At 40.5% G+C, this 19801-nt stretch overlaps 2 protein-coding genes across 3 annotated transcripts in view; one reads left to right on the plus strand and one right to left on the minus strand.

Moving 5' to 3' along the window:
* The window catches only part of USP14 (ubiquitin specific peptidase 14), a 29158-nt gene extending 22868 nt beyond the window's left edge, over positions 1-6290 (plus strand). The window contains exons 11-16 of the mRNA XM_031439097.2: positions 958-1023; positions 1176-1268; positions 2202-2330; positions 2942-3002; positions 3364-3471; positions 4115-6290. Coding sequence (XP_031294957.2) covers positions 958-1023; positions 1176-1268; positions 2202-2330; positions 2942-3002; positions 3364-3471; positions 4115-4266 — 609 coding nt within the window. The 3' untranslated portion in view covers positions 4267-6290. The remainder of the gene's footprint in view (positions 1-957; positions 1024-1175; positions 1269-2201; positions 2331-2941; positions 3003-3363; positions 3472-4114) is intronic.
* An 844-nt stretch (positions 6291-7134) lies between these two features.
* The window catches only part of THOC1 (THO complex subunit 1), a 43475-nt gene continuing 30808 nt past the window's right edge, over positions 7135-19801 (minus strand). The window contains exons 12-21 of one of the 2 annotated variants that reach the window (XM_031439095.2): positions 15581-15681; positions 14095-14161; positions 13846-13896; positions 13691-13761; positions 13186-13281; positions 12556-12621; positions 10598-10681; positions 8816-8963; positions 8091-8115; positions 7135-7531 (exon numbers count right to left, since the gene is read on the minus strand). In XM_031439095.2, the coding sequence (XP_031294955.1) occupies positions 7236-7531; positions 8091-8115; positions 8816-8963; positions 10598-10681; positions 12556-12621; positions 13186-13281; positions 13691-13761; positions 13846-13896; positions 14095-14161; positions 15581-15681 (1005 nt within the window). In that variant the 3' untranslated portion in view covers positions 7135-7235. Of the gene's footprint in view, positions 7532-8039; positions 8116-8815; positions 8964-10597; positions 10682-12555; positions 12622-13185; positions 13282-13690; positions 13762-13845; positions 13897-14094; positions 14162-15580; positions 15682-19801 lie in introns of both variants that reach the window. The other variant, XM_031439094.2, reaches the window with a different exon arrangement.

A 19801-nucleotide genomic window follows, 5' to 3' on the forward strand; every position in this document is an offset into this window, starting at 1 on the left:
CCCAGTGCCACACTAAAGAATCCACTGTAGTGAGTAGGTTGATAAAACAGAACCGTTTTGCTGGTCTAACATTTATTTGATACGGTTTGGGGGAGTATGTACATCTTCTGAAGGATAGGCAGTGACTTGGGGAAGGGATTATATTGATAAACAAGATGAATTTGTCATCGGGGAGCTCCCATCTACAGTTGGGGGTAAGAGTGGTTGGGGGAGGGAGGCGTTCGTAAATGTGTCTCTATGAGGCAGATAGATAAATGGTGCTGTTGTTTGCCCTGTGATACTGAGGGGAGAGTTGCGAGGCATGATGGCATTTAAGAGCCGTTCCCTTTAAAAGTATACAGATACGAGCTCACCACCAAGAGTCCTACGACAACTTATGATTCAGGTTTCAGGGCCTCAGAACGTGACGTGCAGATGTTAATTGGAGAGTGTGCGATGGAGTGTTTCCACAGGCACTCTTCAGGGTGATGTATTCTTCATGCTTTTATAAAATTCCTGGAAAACTAAATATACTTGAAACATCTAGATGATCATGGATTGGTGATGACATACAGCTTACCTAATGAGTAATATCACACCAGATATGCTTTCTTGAAAAACATGTATTCATGAGATGTTATATTTATTGTATTGGATTTTTTAGATGCTTTATCATCATTTGTTTCATTCTTGAGTAATTTGGCTCCACATTTCTTTACCTCTTTGTTGCTGAATAAACTTGGTTAAATGTTAGAAAGCTACTCCATGGTGATTGCTTTAGTAATGTAATTAGTAATCACAAATCTGAAAGCCTTCCCACATTGTCTTCATTCAAATTATTTCTCAGGGGTATAAATCCACTGGCATACTGTACCTTGTCTACTAAGTAGAACTGATTTTTAAAAGAATTAAAGGTGTGATTCCATGTTGCAGAAAAAGATTCCTTAATGTTTGGACTTCTGTTATGTTCTTTTTTAGCGACTTCAGGAAGAAATCACCAAACAATCTCCAACGTTGCAAAGAAATGCTTTGTACATCAAATCTGTAAGTTGTGCATTCCTTTAAAAATCAAATTCCATTTAGTTGAAAGGTTTCCAGTTAATTATTATTACCCAGTCTTTGTTTTTTACCAAACCAACAGATTAAAAATTTACATGGTATTTGCATGTAATAAAATCTCCATTTTCTCTTCTCAGTCCAAGATCAGCCGGCTACCTGCTTACTTGACCATTCAGATGGTTCGGTTTTTTTATAAAGAGAAGGAATCTGTGAATGCTAAAGTTCTTAAGGTTAGTAATGAACTTCACTATAGTAAAATACTATAATTCTTTGAAGGTAATTCCTAATTTACAATAGGTTTTCTGTATTCTTTTTAGGGATAAACTCACTTCAAAATACCATAAATAGGGACTTTATTAACATTAGACAAGTGGTTCTTAACCAAGAATGTGTATTGGAATTATCTGTTGTCCTTTTTATTTTAAATTACACACGTGCCTGCCCCTGAACCTCTACCAAGCATCTGATTAGGTGGCTGAGGTCTTATATTTTTCAAAGGATTCCCAGATAATTCTGATGGATGCCCTCCATTCCCCAGAAAGACTACTCCAGACCAGATCCTCAGTTCCAGAGATACTGGTCCAGTAGGTTTGGGGATGGGGGTGGGGTAAGGGGCAGTACAATACCCTCTATTCTAGGTGGTTCCTTTCTTCCAAGTGAAACGAGTGTTAAATTACTGGTGCCCAAAGAGTACTTAAATTGTAACCTCTTGATGAAGGAGCCAGCCTTATGATTTGTCTGCTTTGTTGAACTGTACCTCTGCGGTGTATCCTAGAGTCTCTGATCCTTGAGGCTGAGCTGAAGTTCATAATACATTTTCAGATATACTTAGTATTGTGTGAACAGGGTAAATGTAGTTGAAGTAGCTACTAGTCTAGTATTCCTGAAATGCTTCTTTTGTTGTATAAATTTTGGTAACTCCTCTGTCAGTTTCATGGGTAAAAACGTTTAATGGAAAAGTTTAAAAATTTTTTTATCTTAAGAGTTAGGACCAGATTGAAAATAAACACTGTTATTTTCAACTGCATAGATTTCCAGGTGATTTTTACAGATCTTACTTTCAACTTTATTGGAATATTAAAGCACTACTTAAAAAGTGTGATACTTTAAATACCTACCTTCGTAGGTCTGCTTATACTTTTTTCTTTTTGGTTTGTATATAGGATGTTAAATTTCCTCTTATGTTGGATGTGTACGAACTGTGTACACCGGAACTTCAAGAGAAAATGATTTCTTTTCGATCAAAATTCAAGGATCTAGAAGATAAAAAAGTAAATCAGCAACCAAAGACAGTAGGTTCTTACTGCTCGCTTTCTAACCCTAGTGTGTTCATCTTCAGTCAGTGTTGAGCATTCACTTTGTTAATCTGTTAGTAAGAGTGGATGAACCTGTATTTAGCATATGTGCAAATCCTTCATGTATTGGTGTAAGCCCTTAAAGTTTTAGGTATATGTTAGTACAATTAAAAGAACTCTACCTATGGTAAATGGGTCCTTTATGGTAGGAAAAACTTCATATTTTTTCCCCTAAAATCTGCAGTTTATATTCCTTTTATATGTATCTCATCAGAGCACTTCACATAAAATCTTGCCTTGTAAAATTCAGTGTGTTTTATTATTTTCCTTGTATGTTCTGGAGTTACCTCCATTTTTAAAATGGAATTGACAGCATAGAGCGCTGGTTCGTTTATGCCCACTTTGACAGCTAAGTGGTATCTTCTAGTAAGTGCTGCTGGTGTACTTGTAACTGCTAAAATGGTAACTTTAGCAACTTTGTATTTGATAAATTGTGTATTTTAGATTCTGGTAAGGGGCAGCTGATTTACATGTTTCATACTCACTGAGAATATAAATTTTATTTCCCATATCATGATAATTTAAAATGAGTTTTTTTTTCTCCTCAGAGTGACAAAAAGAATAGCCCCCAAAAGGAAGTTAAGTATGAACCCTTTTCTTTTGCTGATGGTAAGTGAAATCTTCATTTCAATTGAGTTACTCTGTGTAGGGTTTTTTATTTTAAAGGTAAAATTACTGTCTTGTCACATATCTGTTTTTTCAGATACTATGCTTTAAAAAAAAAGTTGTCTTGAAGTACAATTTACCTTAATATGGCATAGTAAAAATCACTCTTTTTAGTGAATATATATTCTATGAATGATACCATGCTTCTTAAAACATCTTTCACGAAGCTTTAATTTTAATTGGACGGTAGTGTCTTACTGGATTTTAATAATGGATAAACTTGTTGTTCTTGCTTGATAACCTAGCTTGAGAGAGGACATACCTGTTTATTGTCTAATATTACTGGATTTACATCTTTCATTAGACATTGGCTCCAATAACTGTGGCTACTATGACTTACAAGCCGTGCTGACACACCAGGGAAGGTCTAGCTCTTCGGGCCATTATGTGTCTTGGGTGAAAAGGAAACAAGGTAAAGATTCTCATTACCTACTATTTCAATAGTTCGCTTAGTTTGAATTTTATAGCACATTTGTTCTCAAGTTTTTTTGGTCTCAGAACCCCTTTTACATTCTTAATTATTGAGGATCCTGAAGAGTTTTGTCTATGAGGATTCTCTCTCTTAATGTTTACTGTAATAGAAATTAAAACTGAGAAGTAAATTAATTCATTTAAAGCTGACAGTAATGAACTCATTACATATTAACATAACTAACATTTAAAGAATAAGAAGAACAGTAGTTTCCAAAGCAAAAAGAAAATAGCAAGAAATGGTACTGATTTACATTTTTCTAAGTCTGTTTTGTCCCACTTAATGGGAGACACCTGTATTGTTTCTGCGTCCTGTCTGCTGCTTTATCATGCATCGTGTAACCTGGGGAATTCCAAAGCACACCGCAGGGAAGGAGGGGGGAGAGGCAGGCAGTGCTTTAGTAGTGTTCCGAAAATAGCTGCAACCTTCATGGAACCCCTGGAAAGATCTTGAACCTGAGTAGTCTCTGGACCACACCGAGGACTGTGGTGTGACAGGTGGAATACGTGGTGCATCAGGTCACCCTGTGCCTTTTTTGAAGTGGGAAAAATCACACACGAGATTCCTTTTTCCTTTTATTTAGATGAATGGATTAAGTTTGATGACGACAAGGTCAGCATCGTGACACCAGAGGATATCTTGCGGCTTTCTGGCGGTGGAGACTGGCACATAGCGTATGTTCTCCTCTATGGGCCTCGCAGAGTTGAAATAATGGAAGAGGAAAGTGAACAGTAATCTTCATTTTAGCTATTTATGCTTAGGTGTGAAATAAATGTTATTTGTTGATCATTTCTATAACCCAGAGCTTTAGAGGAAGATATTTAGGTGGTTTTGTGTTTCCTCTCGTGGAACAAAAGAGGGCGGAAGCAGACCGCTCCGTGTATCAACCTAAAATACTACAGAAAAGAGAAAATTGCCTTTGGACTATGCTGTCCTGTGTAAAGGTGACAGGAAGACATTTTTAAAAAGCTTATTTCTTGGATTAATTTTTAAATTGAGTTGAATTGCCTTTTAACTATGACCTTCTGTGATCATTTTTCTCCCTGCCTTTTTCAGCCCAAGGTTCAGCAGTCAGATGTTTGTTGCACACCTGTTCCTCTATTATGTGTTGTTCTTGCATGGTTCAAACCACCGGTGATTCAGTAGCTGCCCATCCTTTGCCTTATCTAACAAAAATCTTGCCAGGAAGGTGGAAAGGAAGTAAGTGTTGATCTCATTGTGTAACTCAGTGCTGCTGTCCCCATCCCATGGAAACATGGGTACAATCAAGTATTTGCCCAGCCTGGCTGTTGCTGGCTCCTCATGATGTTAAAATAAATTGTGATCACTAATAGTACATTCGATTATACATTTATTACTGTGTCTCTGATGTACTATGGTCTGTACGTTTAACTTTGCAATGGTTTTGTAGTAATCAACCTTAAAAAAAAAATGTTGACAAGCTCTGGTTGCTTATTTTTAGAAAATGAGGGTATTTAATAATAAAAAAAAAAAAAAAAAAAGAGGGACTAACAGCTTTTGACCTCAAGTCTTTTGTCTATTGAATGTTGGAGCTTGGCCGAAGGTCAGATATGTTTAATACTATACAGTGTCTGCAGGTGGTTAGTTTAAACTGCTGTTAAGCATCATTCAAAAATGCTGTCTTTGCCTGCTAGCGTTATGTTGTTTAAAAAGAGATACAGCGTTGTAAAAGTAATGGAGTTCTTTGGATGCTGAATGCAACCATGTCATCAGAACTGTTCCTTGGCTCAGCTGGGTGTTTCTGCTGCTCTTGTCAACTCCCAAATTCTTAATGTCTGTCTCAAAATTTAATATTGGTGATCTTTAACAGTGATGGTAGAAATACCAAGTGTATGAGATATTTCAATATATGGTACATTTCTTACATTTTAGTATGGTCTAGTCAGTCCACTTTTGGGAGTCTTGAAAGGATGGACTGTCAGCTCACTTATCTGGTTTTCATTGAGTTAGATATTTATAATAAAGTTTTGGGGATTATCATGAAATCTCACCTTTGATTATGCAGTTTTAATGCTCTAAGGAGCACAGCACTGATAACTATTAGATTCCTAGAGAATAATGGTCATTTTCCTCTCAAGTTTGAACAATGTGACATAATCTGAGAACACTAGGGGATAAAGCATTTCAGGGAAACTTATCTGTAAATAACTTCAGCTAAACTGTAATAACTGACAATCAGTACTCCTTTTGCCTTGGGGAAGGGTGCAGATTAGGGAGGATGAGACTAAGAATTGTAGTGATCCTTTTATATATTGGTATGATGCTTGTAAACTGGCGTAGTTTTTTATCCACTGTCTTACTTGGTCTGAACCATTTTGAGGATGTAAATTTAGCAATTAGAATTCAGATTTTCTAATTTGGAGGACGCTGTAGCTACTAGATCAGGTAGAGTTAGAACAAAGTATACAATAAGCCTTGTATGGAAGTAGAACTTTAAATCTGTTAATTCCTTAATTGTGATTACAAAATACTTGCCTTTGTTTTATTTGATCCAAAAAAGCATAATTCCAAAGATTTTTTGAAGTGTAAGGAATTGGACTTATCTTTAAGTTTAAAACACTAGTATAGTTGGACTTAATACTAGTGTTTTAAACTGTTAAGGCTGGTTTAGAATTCAGCCTTGCATCTAAAATCTTGCGAAAGGGGAGAATAAGCAAGAAGACGTCGGTTCCTGAGCGTGACTAGCACTGAGGCCCCGCCGCGGCCGGAGCTGTGCTGGGTCACTGCTGGACTGGCTAGCGAAGTAAAGCCCGAGTGAGAACACAGACAGTGTACCAGGCACTTAGCAGCCCTCCTTCAGGATTCAAAACCACGGCGACCTAATCTTAGAGCCCTAAGGGGAGGCACTTCTGTGGGAGTGGGAAGGTAGGCGGTCCTGTCTGCAGCCTCTGCTCTGTAGCGTGTTGCTGTTTACGGAGCGCTTTCTCGTACAGCTCATTCGAACTTCACACAGACCCTGAGGTATGTACATCCCTATTTTATTAGCTTGAGAGGTTAAAATAAGTTTTGTAAGACCAAAAGAACTAGGTTTTAGACTTCACCCCATTTCTTTTAAAGTTGCAGGTTGGTAAATACTTTCTGTAGTGGGCAGGACAGTAAATGTTTTTTAAGCTTTGCAGCCATAAACCTTTGTTGTAACTACTTAACTTTGCTGTTGGAACCTGAGTCATGGCCAGTTTTTAAGACCATGGCTTTGTGCCGTTCAAATTTTACTTATAAAAATAGGTGGCAAACGCACCACTGTTTGATCCCGTTTTAAAAGTGTAAACGAGACTAGAGCAGTCATACGGTTTCATAAAGGCTTGTGGGATTTTCAGGATAGCAAGTTTAAGTTTTCTAACTACTCGTGTGTGCAGGAACTGGTCTGGCATAGTGTATTTTAGGAAACATGCCCCTAAATATTGCCTACTGACTTCATTACAAACACATTTAACTTACTTAACAAAAAATATGTGACCTTGAGGTCACTTTGTTTTGGCTATTTTCCCAGCCTACTCTCTCCTCCCCCCAAACCTGAGGTCAGTCATCAAGAGCCAGTACGCATTCTGCTGTTCTTGGAGCACCAGCCAACTGTGCAACAACTATTATAAAAATGTTTATTGTTTACCAAAACCAGTGGACCTCTTATCAAATGCTGCTTGGTAACAAAATCTTATCACAGTTTTAATAATAAAAAAAATAAGCTAACTATTGGTCTCGTTGTCATTAGTTAGACTTTCTGCAAGGTCACTTAGCCCAGACTTGTTGAGCGCGTTGATCAGGTTCTCGGCTGTTGCGTGCGCCCCCTCCTGGTCCTGCCAGGCCACCAGCAGCTGCTTTGCCCTCATCTTCACGTCTTCACTGTCACACTCAATCTGTCTAATTTCTGAGTCTTTCATTTCTAAGTAGGGAGCCAGAATCTTCCATTGTTCACCCAGTTTGCTGGCAAATACCTCTATTTGATCCCCTGTTACAGGTTTGTCTCTCCGAACATCGGGACCTAGAAAACACAGGAAATGTGAATTATGAACAAGGTACGAGGGCATGTGCAATTCAGAGTGTTTAATGGAACTGGGACGGTACAGGGCCACTGAGATATTAATCACCTCTAATAAGCTCTCTAAGTAAAAACAGCTGCTTTTTATATTTTCTGTGGGTTGAATTACCATTCTTATAATCATCATCATTAAGGAATCAACCAAAGCGAAAGCTGTTATAACTATGAAGGCTTCTCCTGATCAGCTGCCCCCGATCTAAACCCAAGAATAACAGAGGTATGAGCTGACTTCAAATGTAAGTACTTTCCTTCCCAACACGTCCAAATTTTATTGTATAAAATGTAGTATTTTTAATGTTACTATCAAGTAACGTGTTAGAGTCCTCACTATCACAGAGCTGAGATAAATAGTAGAAGTTGAGAAGTAGATCAAATCAAATAACGTACCTCTCAACAAAGAACCCCAATCTTTTCCAATTTTGTAAAATAGCCAAGAAAATTCAATTCTTACTTTCATTTTCTTTCAGTAAAGCATCATTATCTTCCTCATCTTCATCCTCACCTGTTTTTATTTCTTCAGAAGGAGGCTAAAATGAGTAAGAATGAGTAAGAATGTTTTAAAAGAATGCCAACTTCTAAAATGAGAAGACTGGGGAAACTTCTTATTTAGATACCAAGTACAGGGCCCAGAACCGTACCCCTCGGAGTGTTAGGTGTCAGTGTCAGGTAAGGATCACAATGGGACGGTGTGAACCTGGAGAAGGAGGGACGGGAAGACCAGAAGGTTGTAAAGACTGCCCCTGCCCTGACCTGGGAAGAAGGGAGCCAGCAAAATGTATGGTAAGATGACTCAAACACCTAGCACACAGTAACAGTGATCTGGGCAGACTGAGGGAGGAACTGTGTCCTTAAAAATTTTGATAATTTTACTAGGTTTTGTGCACACAGTATAGTTATTACCATATTGTACTGAAAAAGAAGACAGAGTAGACAGACCAGGTTACCTACTGCTACCCGATAGGCCCCGTCGTTTGATAAACTATAATGCACTTGCAAATAGAAGCAAGTCTAAAGTATTGTGGACTTAATTTTTTCACAGCATGTAAAGTTTATTTTATCAATTTACGTACTTCCTATAAATGTATGCTCAAATGCTTTTGTTCCCTTGTTCTAAAACAAGAGGGTTTGTGGATCTTTTTTTTCTCACATGAAATGCTAAATTCAACTCTTACGCAAACAGCTATAACACTTTTAAAGAAGGTAAAAGCCAACTACATGATTACTTACTGGTAATTCCTTGGCTAGCTTTATTACCATGTTTTCGAGATACTCTGGCAAACTTTTAAACTGCTGGTTGGTTGGCTGGAAGAAGTGAGGGCTTCTCCGAGCTAACAGTCGCAGGGCCCTCCAACCATAGTTTGAATTGTTCACAGCCCTATAAAAAAAAGTCAGTCTTAAATTTATAGTTTTTATATCTATATTCCCATCTAGTCAATATAATTCACCATGTGAAATTCTATACTCGCAGGTCGGCAGCAGTCATTCATCCTAAAGCTGTTCTCAGTATGCAGTTCACTTACAAATAGAAATCTACAGAGGAGTCCAAAGAGGCAGGCTCAGATGCAGCAAACACGTTTTAAAAGTTACATACATGCCATTTAATTTTAAGAGGTCAATTAGTATGCGTCTAGGATAGGCTGGCCGCTGTGTGTGCAGAACAGACATCATCTCCCTAGTCATTTAGAGAGAGTGAGTCACAGGTGCACCATGTTCAGTGAGCCGACATCCATAATGGCAATGTCACCTGACAGGTGAGAGTTTCAGACTATTTTATAAATCCATGTTGATTTACTCAATATCTGCTTTTTAAAAAAATTATATAACATCTGAATTTGCTCAATATCAACCTGTTAAAATAGCTCCACAACTAAAAGGGACACATCCAGCAGCCAGGGCAGTATGCAGTGATGCCAAGAACAACACAGGAGCTGCTCCCTAATGAGGTAACAGGTGGTGCACAGTAAGGTGAGAAAGAAGAACCTCAGAGAAATTCTAAAGATAACATTCTGCAAACAGGCGAGCTACAGGGAATCCAGAGTACAAATCTGTTCCACTTACGAGTTTTTACAAGTTGTTTGGAATCCCCCCTGCCCCATGTTCTTAGAGTAGTAATCTCCTTTATTAGTCATCTATTATAAATGCGCCATGTTACCACTGAGATGTGCTGACGTCTTCCTAGGGAAAAACCAGCCCTCAACTGTGCAGGGTTCAAAGTGAACCATCTTATTCAGTCCTCAGAATAACCCCATGAAATGGGTACTATTACCATTTAACAGACGAGGAAATAAGCAGAGAGGGGTTAAATCGCCCTTAGAACCCTAGCTAGCAAGTGGAAGAGTCCCAGGACGAACCAAGGCCAGCTGACAACAGGGCCCTTGCCTGATGCGGACATCTGCTTAGAACCACAGGGCTGTGTGGTGTCACTTGGATTCAAAGGAAGAAGCTAAGACTGACACCTGAAGTTATTTCGAGATTTTGAGAGTTTGGGAGATGGGGAGCCAGCAATGGAGACTGACAGTGAAGCAAAAGGAAAACCAGCAGGAGGGTATGGCTTGATGGTGTCATGGGAAGAAAATGTCATCTGAGGAGGGGGAGAGACTGGGATTGCTGTTGAGAGGTCAAAAGAGAAGTGACTTAATAAAAGCTATTTCAGTGGAGTGACTGGGAGACAGCCCAGCAGCAGTGGGCTGGCCAGAGGGCAGGAGGTGAGGAAGTGAAGGCAGTAATTGCCAACAGCTGTCGGGAGACACTATGCTCTGAAGAGGAACAGAGAAAAGAGATGACAGGCGGGCTCCAGGGGGATCTTCCTACTTTTTTGAAACAAACGTGATGCTAAGTCGTGCCTGTCAGTCCATGAGAAGGGTCTCTGAAATCAGGATGTGCAGTTAGGTGAGTTTACATGCCAAGTTCACGTTAAGAGGAAAAGTACTACTCTTTTATCGGCTGCCTTCCTTGTTCTAGTGTACAAGAAAAAATGGAGAAAATTAGCTCATGAGAATCATCACTTACTTGTATTCATTTTCAACCATGTTTTCAGGGTCTGCCTGTTCAATGGCTTCTTCAAAGAATTCCTCTAACGTTGGCATGTATTCCCTGGGCGTTAAAAAAAAAAAACTAGTGAGGATCATGTGTGTACGTCATACTCATATAGCGCGGGAGTAAGATTCTAGCATTACCATGTTGAGTTACAGTTAGATTACTTAGGAACTCAGATTTTTAAGGAGGAGACTCTAAACTTCTCAGAGGAGACAATAAAGAGGGGAGTGGGCACCACACCATCCCACAGACTGCAGTCCCTGCAACATGAGACGCGCCACGTCACACACGGGCACGTGTGGCCATGCTGCTGATCACGGGGCAGCCAGGGGTTTCAGAGCATTTGCATCTTATTTCTGGGTTCAGCTTCTTACAGCTTTTTTTAGTAAGGGCTGCAGCTGACAGATTCTCAGTTTTAGTCTGAAAGGAACTATTTCTCAATCACTCCTGCCTGACCCCTTGGTTTAACTTGTTACAGAATTCCGAGTTGATACTTTCAACACTTGGAAGCTGTCATTCTGCTGTCTCCTGCTTTCTTTGGTTCTTGAAGCCTGCTGTCTGGCTAATTTTGCTTTTTGACAGTGGTCTAGTTTTTCTGTCTGGTGACTTTACTACAGTTGTAGAAACATGGATTTATTTTGTTTATCCCACTTAAGACCTGTACTTCAACTTAATTTATGCCTGTTCTGAAAAGTTCTTGGTCTTTACCTCCTTGACACTGCCATTTGCTCTTATTTGCTTCTTAGATTCTGACCTCCTCTTACTTTTACTCTTTCCTGTTTTCTAACTCTTGATCCTTCTGTTTTCTGGGTGATTTCTTAATCATTAATTCTTATTTCATCTGTGTCTAGTCTTTTATTTAACCTATTAAATTTTATAATTTCAGTGATTATATTTTCTTCTAATATTTATCACATTTAAAAAATTTAAAATTTAAAAATTTTAGTATAATTTTAAAGGTTACTCTCCATTTACATTTATTACTTCATATTGGCTATATTCCTTGTGTTGTACAAAATGACTATTTTCCGATCACTAGAAGAATTACTTGTTTTTTCAAATTTGCCTGGTCCTTTTTGAGTGTCATGTTCCTTTATTTTCAGTTCCTCCTTTTATGTTTTTAATTATCTTTAGTATACTTACGTTGAGCCTTTATCTGAGGGTTTTATTATCTGCAGTGGCTACCTGACTTCGGTTGCTTGTTCTATCTGCTGATTCCCAGTTATGGTGGCTTGTTTTCTTGAATGCTTTATGAAGTGTGAATGGTTCACGTATCTTCAGACTTTTACATGTAGAATCCATGTGTGGCTTAGGTTGAAGGTGTGACCCTGGTTATTTCTATCATCAACCTGGGACTTTGCAGTTCACCCTCTTAGCTTGGGGGTGTTCCTTTACCCTGCTGGTTGTACAAGTTTAGACTCTGAGACTGCATGACAGCAGACCTGTGGTTAGTTTCTCAGGGAATCCTTTTTCCTTTTCGCCCACAGCTCAGGTAGGAACAGACGGGCGCCCGTTTCCTGTGCCCATGAGCAAGTCCCTCTGCTCCCACCCGCCCTTCCTGTACAGGCAGTGCAGCGTGTCAGCTTTATTCAGGGGAAACTCAGTTACTCCTTTCTGTCCTTTTGTGGCTCTTAAAACCCAAGCTCCCTGGTTCCCCAAAGTGGGAGTCACCTGCACTGCTCCCCAGCTAGATAAGCAACCACATTAGCTCACACTTTGGTTTTTAGTTCCCTCTTCTTTTGTGAATCCTTGTTTCTTGTGATTTCTACAATTACTTTATCAGCACTTCTTGGTGTTTTATGGAAAGCCTTATTCTCAACCACAATATACCTTAAAATTTCTTCTGAGCCCTGCTTAGAGCTGACAAAAAAATTCCACTCAAGATAACATTTGAGAAAAGCAGTACTTCACATGAAACATTTTAAACTTGCCTTGTCTCTGATTTACAGGCTTCCATATTATCAGGACAGAGATTCCAGAGCCTTGTTAACTCCTCACTACAAAACAGACACATAAATAAATATTTTTTTGTGGAAACCATTCTCTTCTACTTTAACACACTGTAAAACTCATCACCACCCCAAAATTCACTATTTAAGTATTTTTAATTTCTTCATTTTTTGGTATTTAGCAAATTTTCTATGTGAGCAAATATTTAATGAGAATTGATAACCATTACTTTTTTCTGGACATACTCAAGCGCAGTAGAAAGCAATGAACAGTTAACTGGAAGGTAAAAGATACGCAAGGATTAGAGCACCATGCGACACCTCGAAGCGCACTGGCTCGCTGTGACAGCGACGGCCCTGCCTGTGACACGGAAGAAACGGCAGAGCCGAGGGCCACGATGTCGGAAGCCAGAGACAAAACAGAAGTCTGTCTAGTTGCAGGAACCCACAGAAGGGCCCTGCGGGCTGACAGGCTGTGGTCTGCTTTAGTCACCTACGCCCATACCAAAAAAAACCTGGAAAAACACAGAACGTGGAGAGTTCTTATTGTAATACATTCACGATATAAAAGCAACTACAAAAACATGCCACATACAGGGACGGCAAACCTACTTGCCCATCAGAATTTTCTTGCTGGGCCCTTTCCCCAGGAAGTCCTCTGGCGCCGCTCTCTTCCGTGCCACTCTTGCTGGCTTGGTGTCCGATGTTCTGTGGTGAACAAAATATACTGAATTTCAAATGGATAGCAGAGACAGAAGAGCGTTCAATGTCAAAGAAAATTTAGTTACTGTTTTCTTCTTGCAAAAGATGAACGCTTCGTACTATTACACTGGTCAGAGAGAAGACAAGTTTGCCACACCAGGGGGCAAATTACCAAGTGTGGGTACACAGCATTTTTCTCCCAATAGTTAATCAGTATGTCCTGGGAAGTTAGTAATAAGAAATCTGAGGTAAAAAATTCAAATAGAAGTAAATCAAAGTGGTCGTATTTTTACAGAGTTCAGTTTACATTTTTATATGAAATACATTTATGCATATCTGTAATGTAAAATAATCATATCAAACTATATTTTGAAATGGACTTCTCATTGCTTGAGATGAATGAATATATATTTACCTTTCTTTCACAAAACTCGGGCAGCCTTCATTTTTCCATGAGTTCCAGTTTTCTTCAGTGTTTAATATATGCTGGGAAAAACAAATTACATTTGCATAATGAAGCTTTTGAAACTCTACTTGGTGCTAAGAAGACTGTAAATAGAAAACACGTACCTCTACCATCTTTGAAAATCTTTCTCCATCGGGGGGGTTTTCAGATAGTAGCTGTGATTAGAAAGAATATACTAAGCTTTCAACAACTTTCTGCATCATAGGAGTGGTTTGTAGGCAGAGAACCAAGAAGTGTTTGTGGTCTTGTACCTGAGCTTAACTTTATCCTTATTTTCCTATTTGGGGCTGAAACAAAGAAAATTCTAAATTTCCATTTTGTTCAATCATGGGTTTGTTGCGTGATGAACTTACTTGATAAACTGATTTTGTAGTATCTTCAATCCAGAGTGATTGCTCATCAGTTAAAACATAGTTTGAACTAGGAAACAAAGCAATAAAAATATGTTTGAGTTACAACAACGTACATTCAATTTTATATACTGTCTTGAAGAAACACAAAGCATGTAACAGATAAATGAACTGTAAACAGTGTCAACAGTTACCATGAACAATCACAATGAGGTTACAAGACAAAGTTCTTGCACTTCATCCTCCAGATAAGATGGTTAAGTTTGAAGACATGAAGGTGTATAAAGGGGAATAAAACATCCAGTGAATCAATCTGGTTAACTATGACAGAGCAATGAATGTTTCCTAAAACAGGATGTTCAATGTAGGACAAAAACCTCAGAGAAAATATTAACATAGTCTTCTCCCAGATGTGCATTTTAATCAGTTATGCTACGATCCTTTAAAACGCAGTAAAAATACAAGGAATAAGAACCCCAAGCCCTAGAGAAGGCTAAAGGCAAACCCAAACTGTCAATAGCTGCCATTAACTTAGCTCTTACTAGATACTAGGTGCTTTATAGCCACCCAGTGACTGCTGACAGACTGCCATGTGCAGGCTCTAAGAACTTTACATAACATTATTCATTTAATTCTCAAAACAAGGACGTGTGCACATATTGGACTACAGAGGCTCAAAGCCTAAAGCTTGAATTCAAACCTAGGTCTGCCTTCAGAGTCCTTGATCTTTCTACTCTGCTATTCCAAACCTCCACGGCAGCTAGAAGGACAACACAACACATGGCAGGCACTCAAAAAATGTTATCTTCAAGTCACACGTCTGGAAGCTGAACTGCAGCTAGTGAGTGATGAAGGTGGGATTCAAAACCCGCAGGGAGAAAGCCAGGTTCTGCACACAGCCGACAGCACGACTCCACGCACCTGCAACCCCATCCAGTACCCGCGAGCTCCACTCAGTGATGGACAGAAGAGAGGGGCCGGCCTGCGCTGCAGGCCGAGGTGTTCAGCCTGCCAGTCGGGGTCCTGCCTAGGTTTTCTGAAACCCCAAAGAAACTGGAACGCCTCCATGCTTCAAAGGTCCCGCCCCCCACCCCAGTTCTAACGTCCCAGACAGTCCCACGCCTGGTAAGAGAAGTACTATTGGCTTATTTTGTAAGTCAGGTTTGGAGAAGATGTGAGCGAGGTGAGGAGTGATGGAAGCTGGGAGCAGAGACCTCCGCCCACCAATACGCCGAGAACTCCCAGGACGCCCGGCGCTCAGCAGGAAAGCCACCGACAGCAGGTCTAGTCAATGCCTTTCCTCTACAGCAAATACTTGAACGTCTAGTATCTCTAACAAAAGCCCCGGTTATCTAATACTGCTGCAGACGAACTGTGTCAGGGATGTGACCCTGATGCACAAAATGAGCCTGATACATGGGAAAAATACAATAGCAAGTCGTTCTCTTCGCTGCTGTTCATAAACCAGTTACTACCCATACTAACTTACCTTTTGAATTTGACCTGCCCCTTGAGATACTGGAATAAAATGAGATACTGCAACAGGATATGTCGACGGAAATTACTGTCGCTCAGTTGTAAATCCATCAACTATTCAAAAAACAAGCACACACACAAAACAACGCATTAAATTCAAGTTCCACCTAAAGGTGCAGGTTATGCTAGTACAGAAATGGAAGGTTTCGATTCAAAAAACATTTGCTGAGGACTCACTGCATTGTGAGGCATTACTGCACGACCCCCAGGACAGAGTAGCCAAGACTTCATTTAGATTTCTTAAACTTTTTATGCCATAAAATATTTACGCTGAGATAGTAATGTTATATCTGTGGTCTTGAAGTCAGGACAGAAGAAGAAATATAAAAAAGTAAAAGTAAGGCTGCCACTTTCCCAGATAAAAAGAAATAATGGCTAAAGGAGAGGTCCCTATGGGTAAACCACACACCACCGAGGGGGCGCTGCTCACTTCTGTGGTCCCAGAAGTGCCTGCAGCAGCCAGAGCTCAGTAAGAAGCACATGAGAAGGAAGCAGAGGTGAAAGATCATCTGTGAATGAAATGGATTTTTATGTTTTAGGGAAAACTGTATCACACTTGTATCATCACAGAATCTCGATTAGAAAGGACTTGGAGTGCATTAATCAGGAAGCTTTTCAGCAGCCCTGCCACCTGCTGGTCTTCCTGTAAGAATGACTTCACAGATGAAGGCATCACTGATCCTGTCCCTAGAGCGCAAGGGAGAGATGCCGGCCGGTCCTGCCCTCTAGGCCTGAAGCAACAAGGGAAGTGCCTCTTCTATACACATAACCCGTGAGACACCTGACAGCTTCAGAATCGGTGTCCAGCTCCCGTCCCCAGTTCCTGTGGCTCGTCACGTGCTATGCTTCCATCTGCTGATGCTGGGCTGCACCCCACAGGCCTACAAGCCCTGTACCTGCCCAGCCTCGAGATGGAGAAACAACGGTTTAATGGATGGGGAATCTTACATGTGAAGCAAGGTCCTGGAGTGACAGCCCACCGTGTGTGGCAGAGGCGGGCAGGACAGGGCAGCAGTCTTTGCTGAGCAGGGGGGAGGTCACCAGTTACAGGGGAAATTGATGTCAGGCTGACTCATTGGTTACAGGGAAACTAGCAGAGGGGCACGCCCCGCCCCTCACTGCCCCCTGCGATAAGCTCTCGAGGTGGGAGATGTTCTGATCTAAAGATTAGAACAGTCACTAGCTGGGGCCTGAGGCAGGTACATAGGAAGGTCAGTCACCTGAGTAGGTGTAGGCGGAGCAGGAGGTAGAGAGAGCAGGAGGACAGCCATCTTGGGGGGCCTGACCCTACAGTGGCCTAACACTCACTGGCCATTTACTCACCAGCCACTTCTTCCATACTGGCTCTTGCTCAAGCAAACTCCATTTTTTTTTTTTTTTTAATGATTATTGGCCTTCCAGTTGGGTTTCCCTCACCTTTAGGGGCTTGATTTAGGAATCTGATTCTGTTGCTGTATTAACCGTCCCAAACTGGCAAGCTGCATGGCATGCTCCCAGGCTCCCTTCCCTCCACTCCCCCACACCTGGGCCCTCAGTTCCTTGACCTCAACTCCACTGATGGTCACAGCCCCTCTACTTTGGTCCCCCACTACCACGGCCACAGTTTGACCTGGCGGTCACTCACATCTGCCCGGCCCTGAAATCTCTGATTCACAATCCTCTCTCTGCAACCTCCTCCTCTTCCAGGTCTCACACTCCAATGTCCCAGTGGATCTAGTATCTAGACCTTACTGAGACCTTAACTTCCTTGAACCCTTGGCCTGTCTCTAAGTCTCATCCTGTTTTTACTATAATCCTATTTTAGTCTAGATAAGGAGTCGGACAGAAACATTTCCTCAGAGGGCCAGGAAAGAAACATTTGAGGCTACGTGAGTCAAAAGAGGCATATTATTGATATTATTTAGGTACTTATGTAAGCATTTAAAGTGTAAAAAAAAACAACACAAAACAGGCAGTGGGCCAGGGCCTGTGGGCGGTAGTCAGCCGGCCCCTGTTCTAGATTTCTTGGTCTATCTCTTCAACCATTTTCTTGCCAACTTCCTTAACACCCTTATCCCACACTTCTGTCACATCTATTGGGCAGAACAGCCACCCGGATCAAGCCAACTGTTCCCTTCTCTGTACTAACACCGAGGAGTCCACCCTAGGCTGCAGGGGGAGTGCCTGAGAGAACACAAGGCACGCGGCCGTGCAGCGGCCACCGCTGCTGTCGCTCTCTCTGCCTGAGAACTTGCGTCTCTAACCAGCAATCCCTGCTCTCACTCTCCACAGCGACTGCTTCAAGCCCCCTGCACTTACCAAAGCATCACGCTCTCAGTCTGGAGAGAAGACGGGGCCTCCTGGCTTGAAGAAATGGCTGCTGTTCATGATTTTTCATCTACCTTGAGCTTACTCAGAGCCCCTTTACCACATTTATTGTTTTATGTTGGATGATATATATATGGGGTTTTCTGATAGAAACAACAGATTGAAAACAGGAGTCACCGGATACTAAATCAGAGGTGGGAAGGGACTAGTGCGATCATTGAAGCTCACTATTTCTTCACATTTTCCTTAAGGAAACAAGGGCCCGAGAAGTTAAAAATGACCCTTCAGGGTTATACAGCTAGTTAACAGGAGGTGAGACTAAAGCTGAAAGACTCAATCGTGTTCCTTCTTCCATTATATGTGCAAGTTCTACTTTTCTTCGGTTATTTTTTTAAGTGACAACATTTGCGTCATGCAGTGGGTCAAGTATTTCTTTGTTGTCTTTGTCTTTGTTTTTGAACAAAGGGCCTTTTACCATCCTTAGCTTTTACTGCACCTTTTGCCCAGGCCTCAGCCTTCCTGCTTATTCTAAACCTAGAAAAGCTCAGGTTACCCCTCCTAGTTACCCCACGTGCCCTTCTGTCGATGAATCATACATATAAACAACAGTGCTTTCTACACATCTGAAACTTTTCATAATAAAAGAAATTAAAAAACAAAACAGTATTCCTGGTAAAATTAAACTGAAGTATGAAATCTTCCATTTCTGTTACTCTAACACAAAATACTTTTAAGAATCTGTGGTACGAAACAAAATATTAAGAGCATTCTCATTAATTAAACTCTTACTCATTTGTCATTATTAACACATCAGAGAAAAGTATGAAGTATTTTTTAAAGTTCAAAAGGGAACAGTTAGGCAATAAAACATTCACAGCCCACAGTCCAGTCACTTGTCAAGTCCTGCCATCTCCACTTGCTGAACCAGAATACTGAAACTGCTGAAGCCCCTCTATGACTTCACTCCACAACGGTAGTAAGCGCCGGCATGGGTCTGATGCTACTATACATACGGAGGCCTCTATAAATAATACATCAAGGTATTCTGCATGTTCTCAAGCTATATGATACACACTATTCTGCAATAAGCCATTTTTCATTCATCATCATCATGATTATTCTTAAAATTTACACACATGCAGCTCTAGACCAGGGGCTGGCAAATTTCTGTTAAGGGTCAGTCAGCAAATTATTTTAGGCTCTGTGGTCAGACAGTCTTCGTCCTGACCACTTACCTCTGCTGCTGCTGGGCAGAAGCAGCTGCAGACGACACTGAAGGAACGAGCGTGGCTGTGCACCAACAGACTTTTTCAAAAACAGGCCGTAAGCGATGTGCCGACCCCTGCTCTAGGTTACCTGTTCTCGGTACTATACAGAGCTCGATGTTATAAATATACCATAATTTACCACCACCCATCTCCTGCTTATGAACATTTAGGTTGTGTCCAAATTTTCGCTTACAAACACCTAAGGTTGAAAATTTTCATTTATAATAAGAATCATCTATTCCTTGAAGTGCTGATAATATGTGCCCCCAAAAATCTGGGCCTAATGTCATCTGAAAAGTGTCATTTTGATTACTATTTAATAGTTTATTCAGGTTTTCAAATTTTTGTGACTCCATTTTGGTAATTAAACTTTTCTACAGAATTACTATTTCATTAGACTTAAACATTTATTAGTTCAGAATATATTCTCTTACGCATTTTACTATCTCCGTATTTTCAATTACTGCCATTTTTATTGCTAACCTTGTTTACTGGTACCTTTTCACTTTTTCTTTTCTCAGACTTAGTCTGTAAGAAGTTTTACAAAAGCTTTTTATAAAATTTTTCTTCTCAAAGCTTTTGGTTTTGCTGATATGTTC

The sequence above is a fragment of the Camelus dromedarius genome, chromosome 32 (genome assembly GCF_036321535.1).
Source record: "Camelus dromedarius isolate mCamDro1 chromosome 32, mCamDro1.pat, whole genome shotgun sequence".
Classification (NCBI taxonomy): Eukaryota; Metazoa; Chordata; class Mammalia; order Artiodactyla; family Camelidae; genus Camelus; species Camelus dromedarius.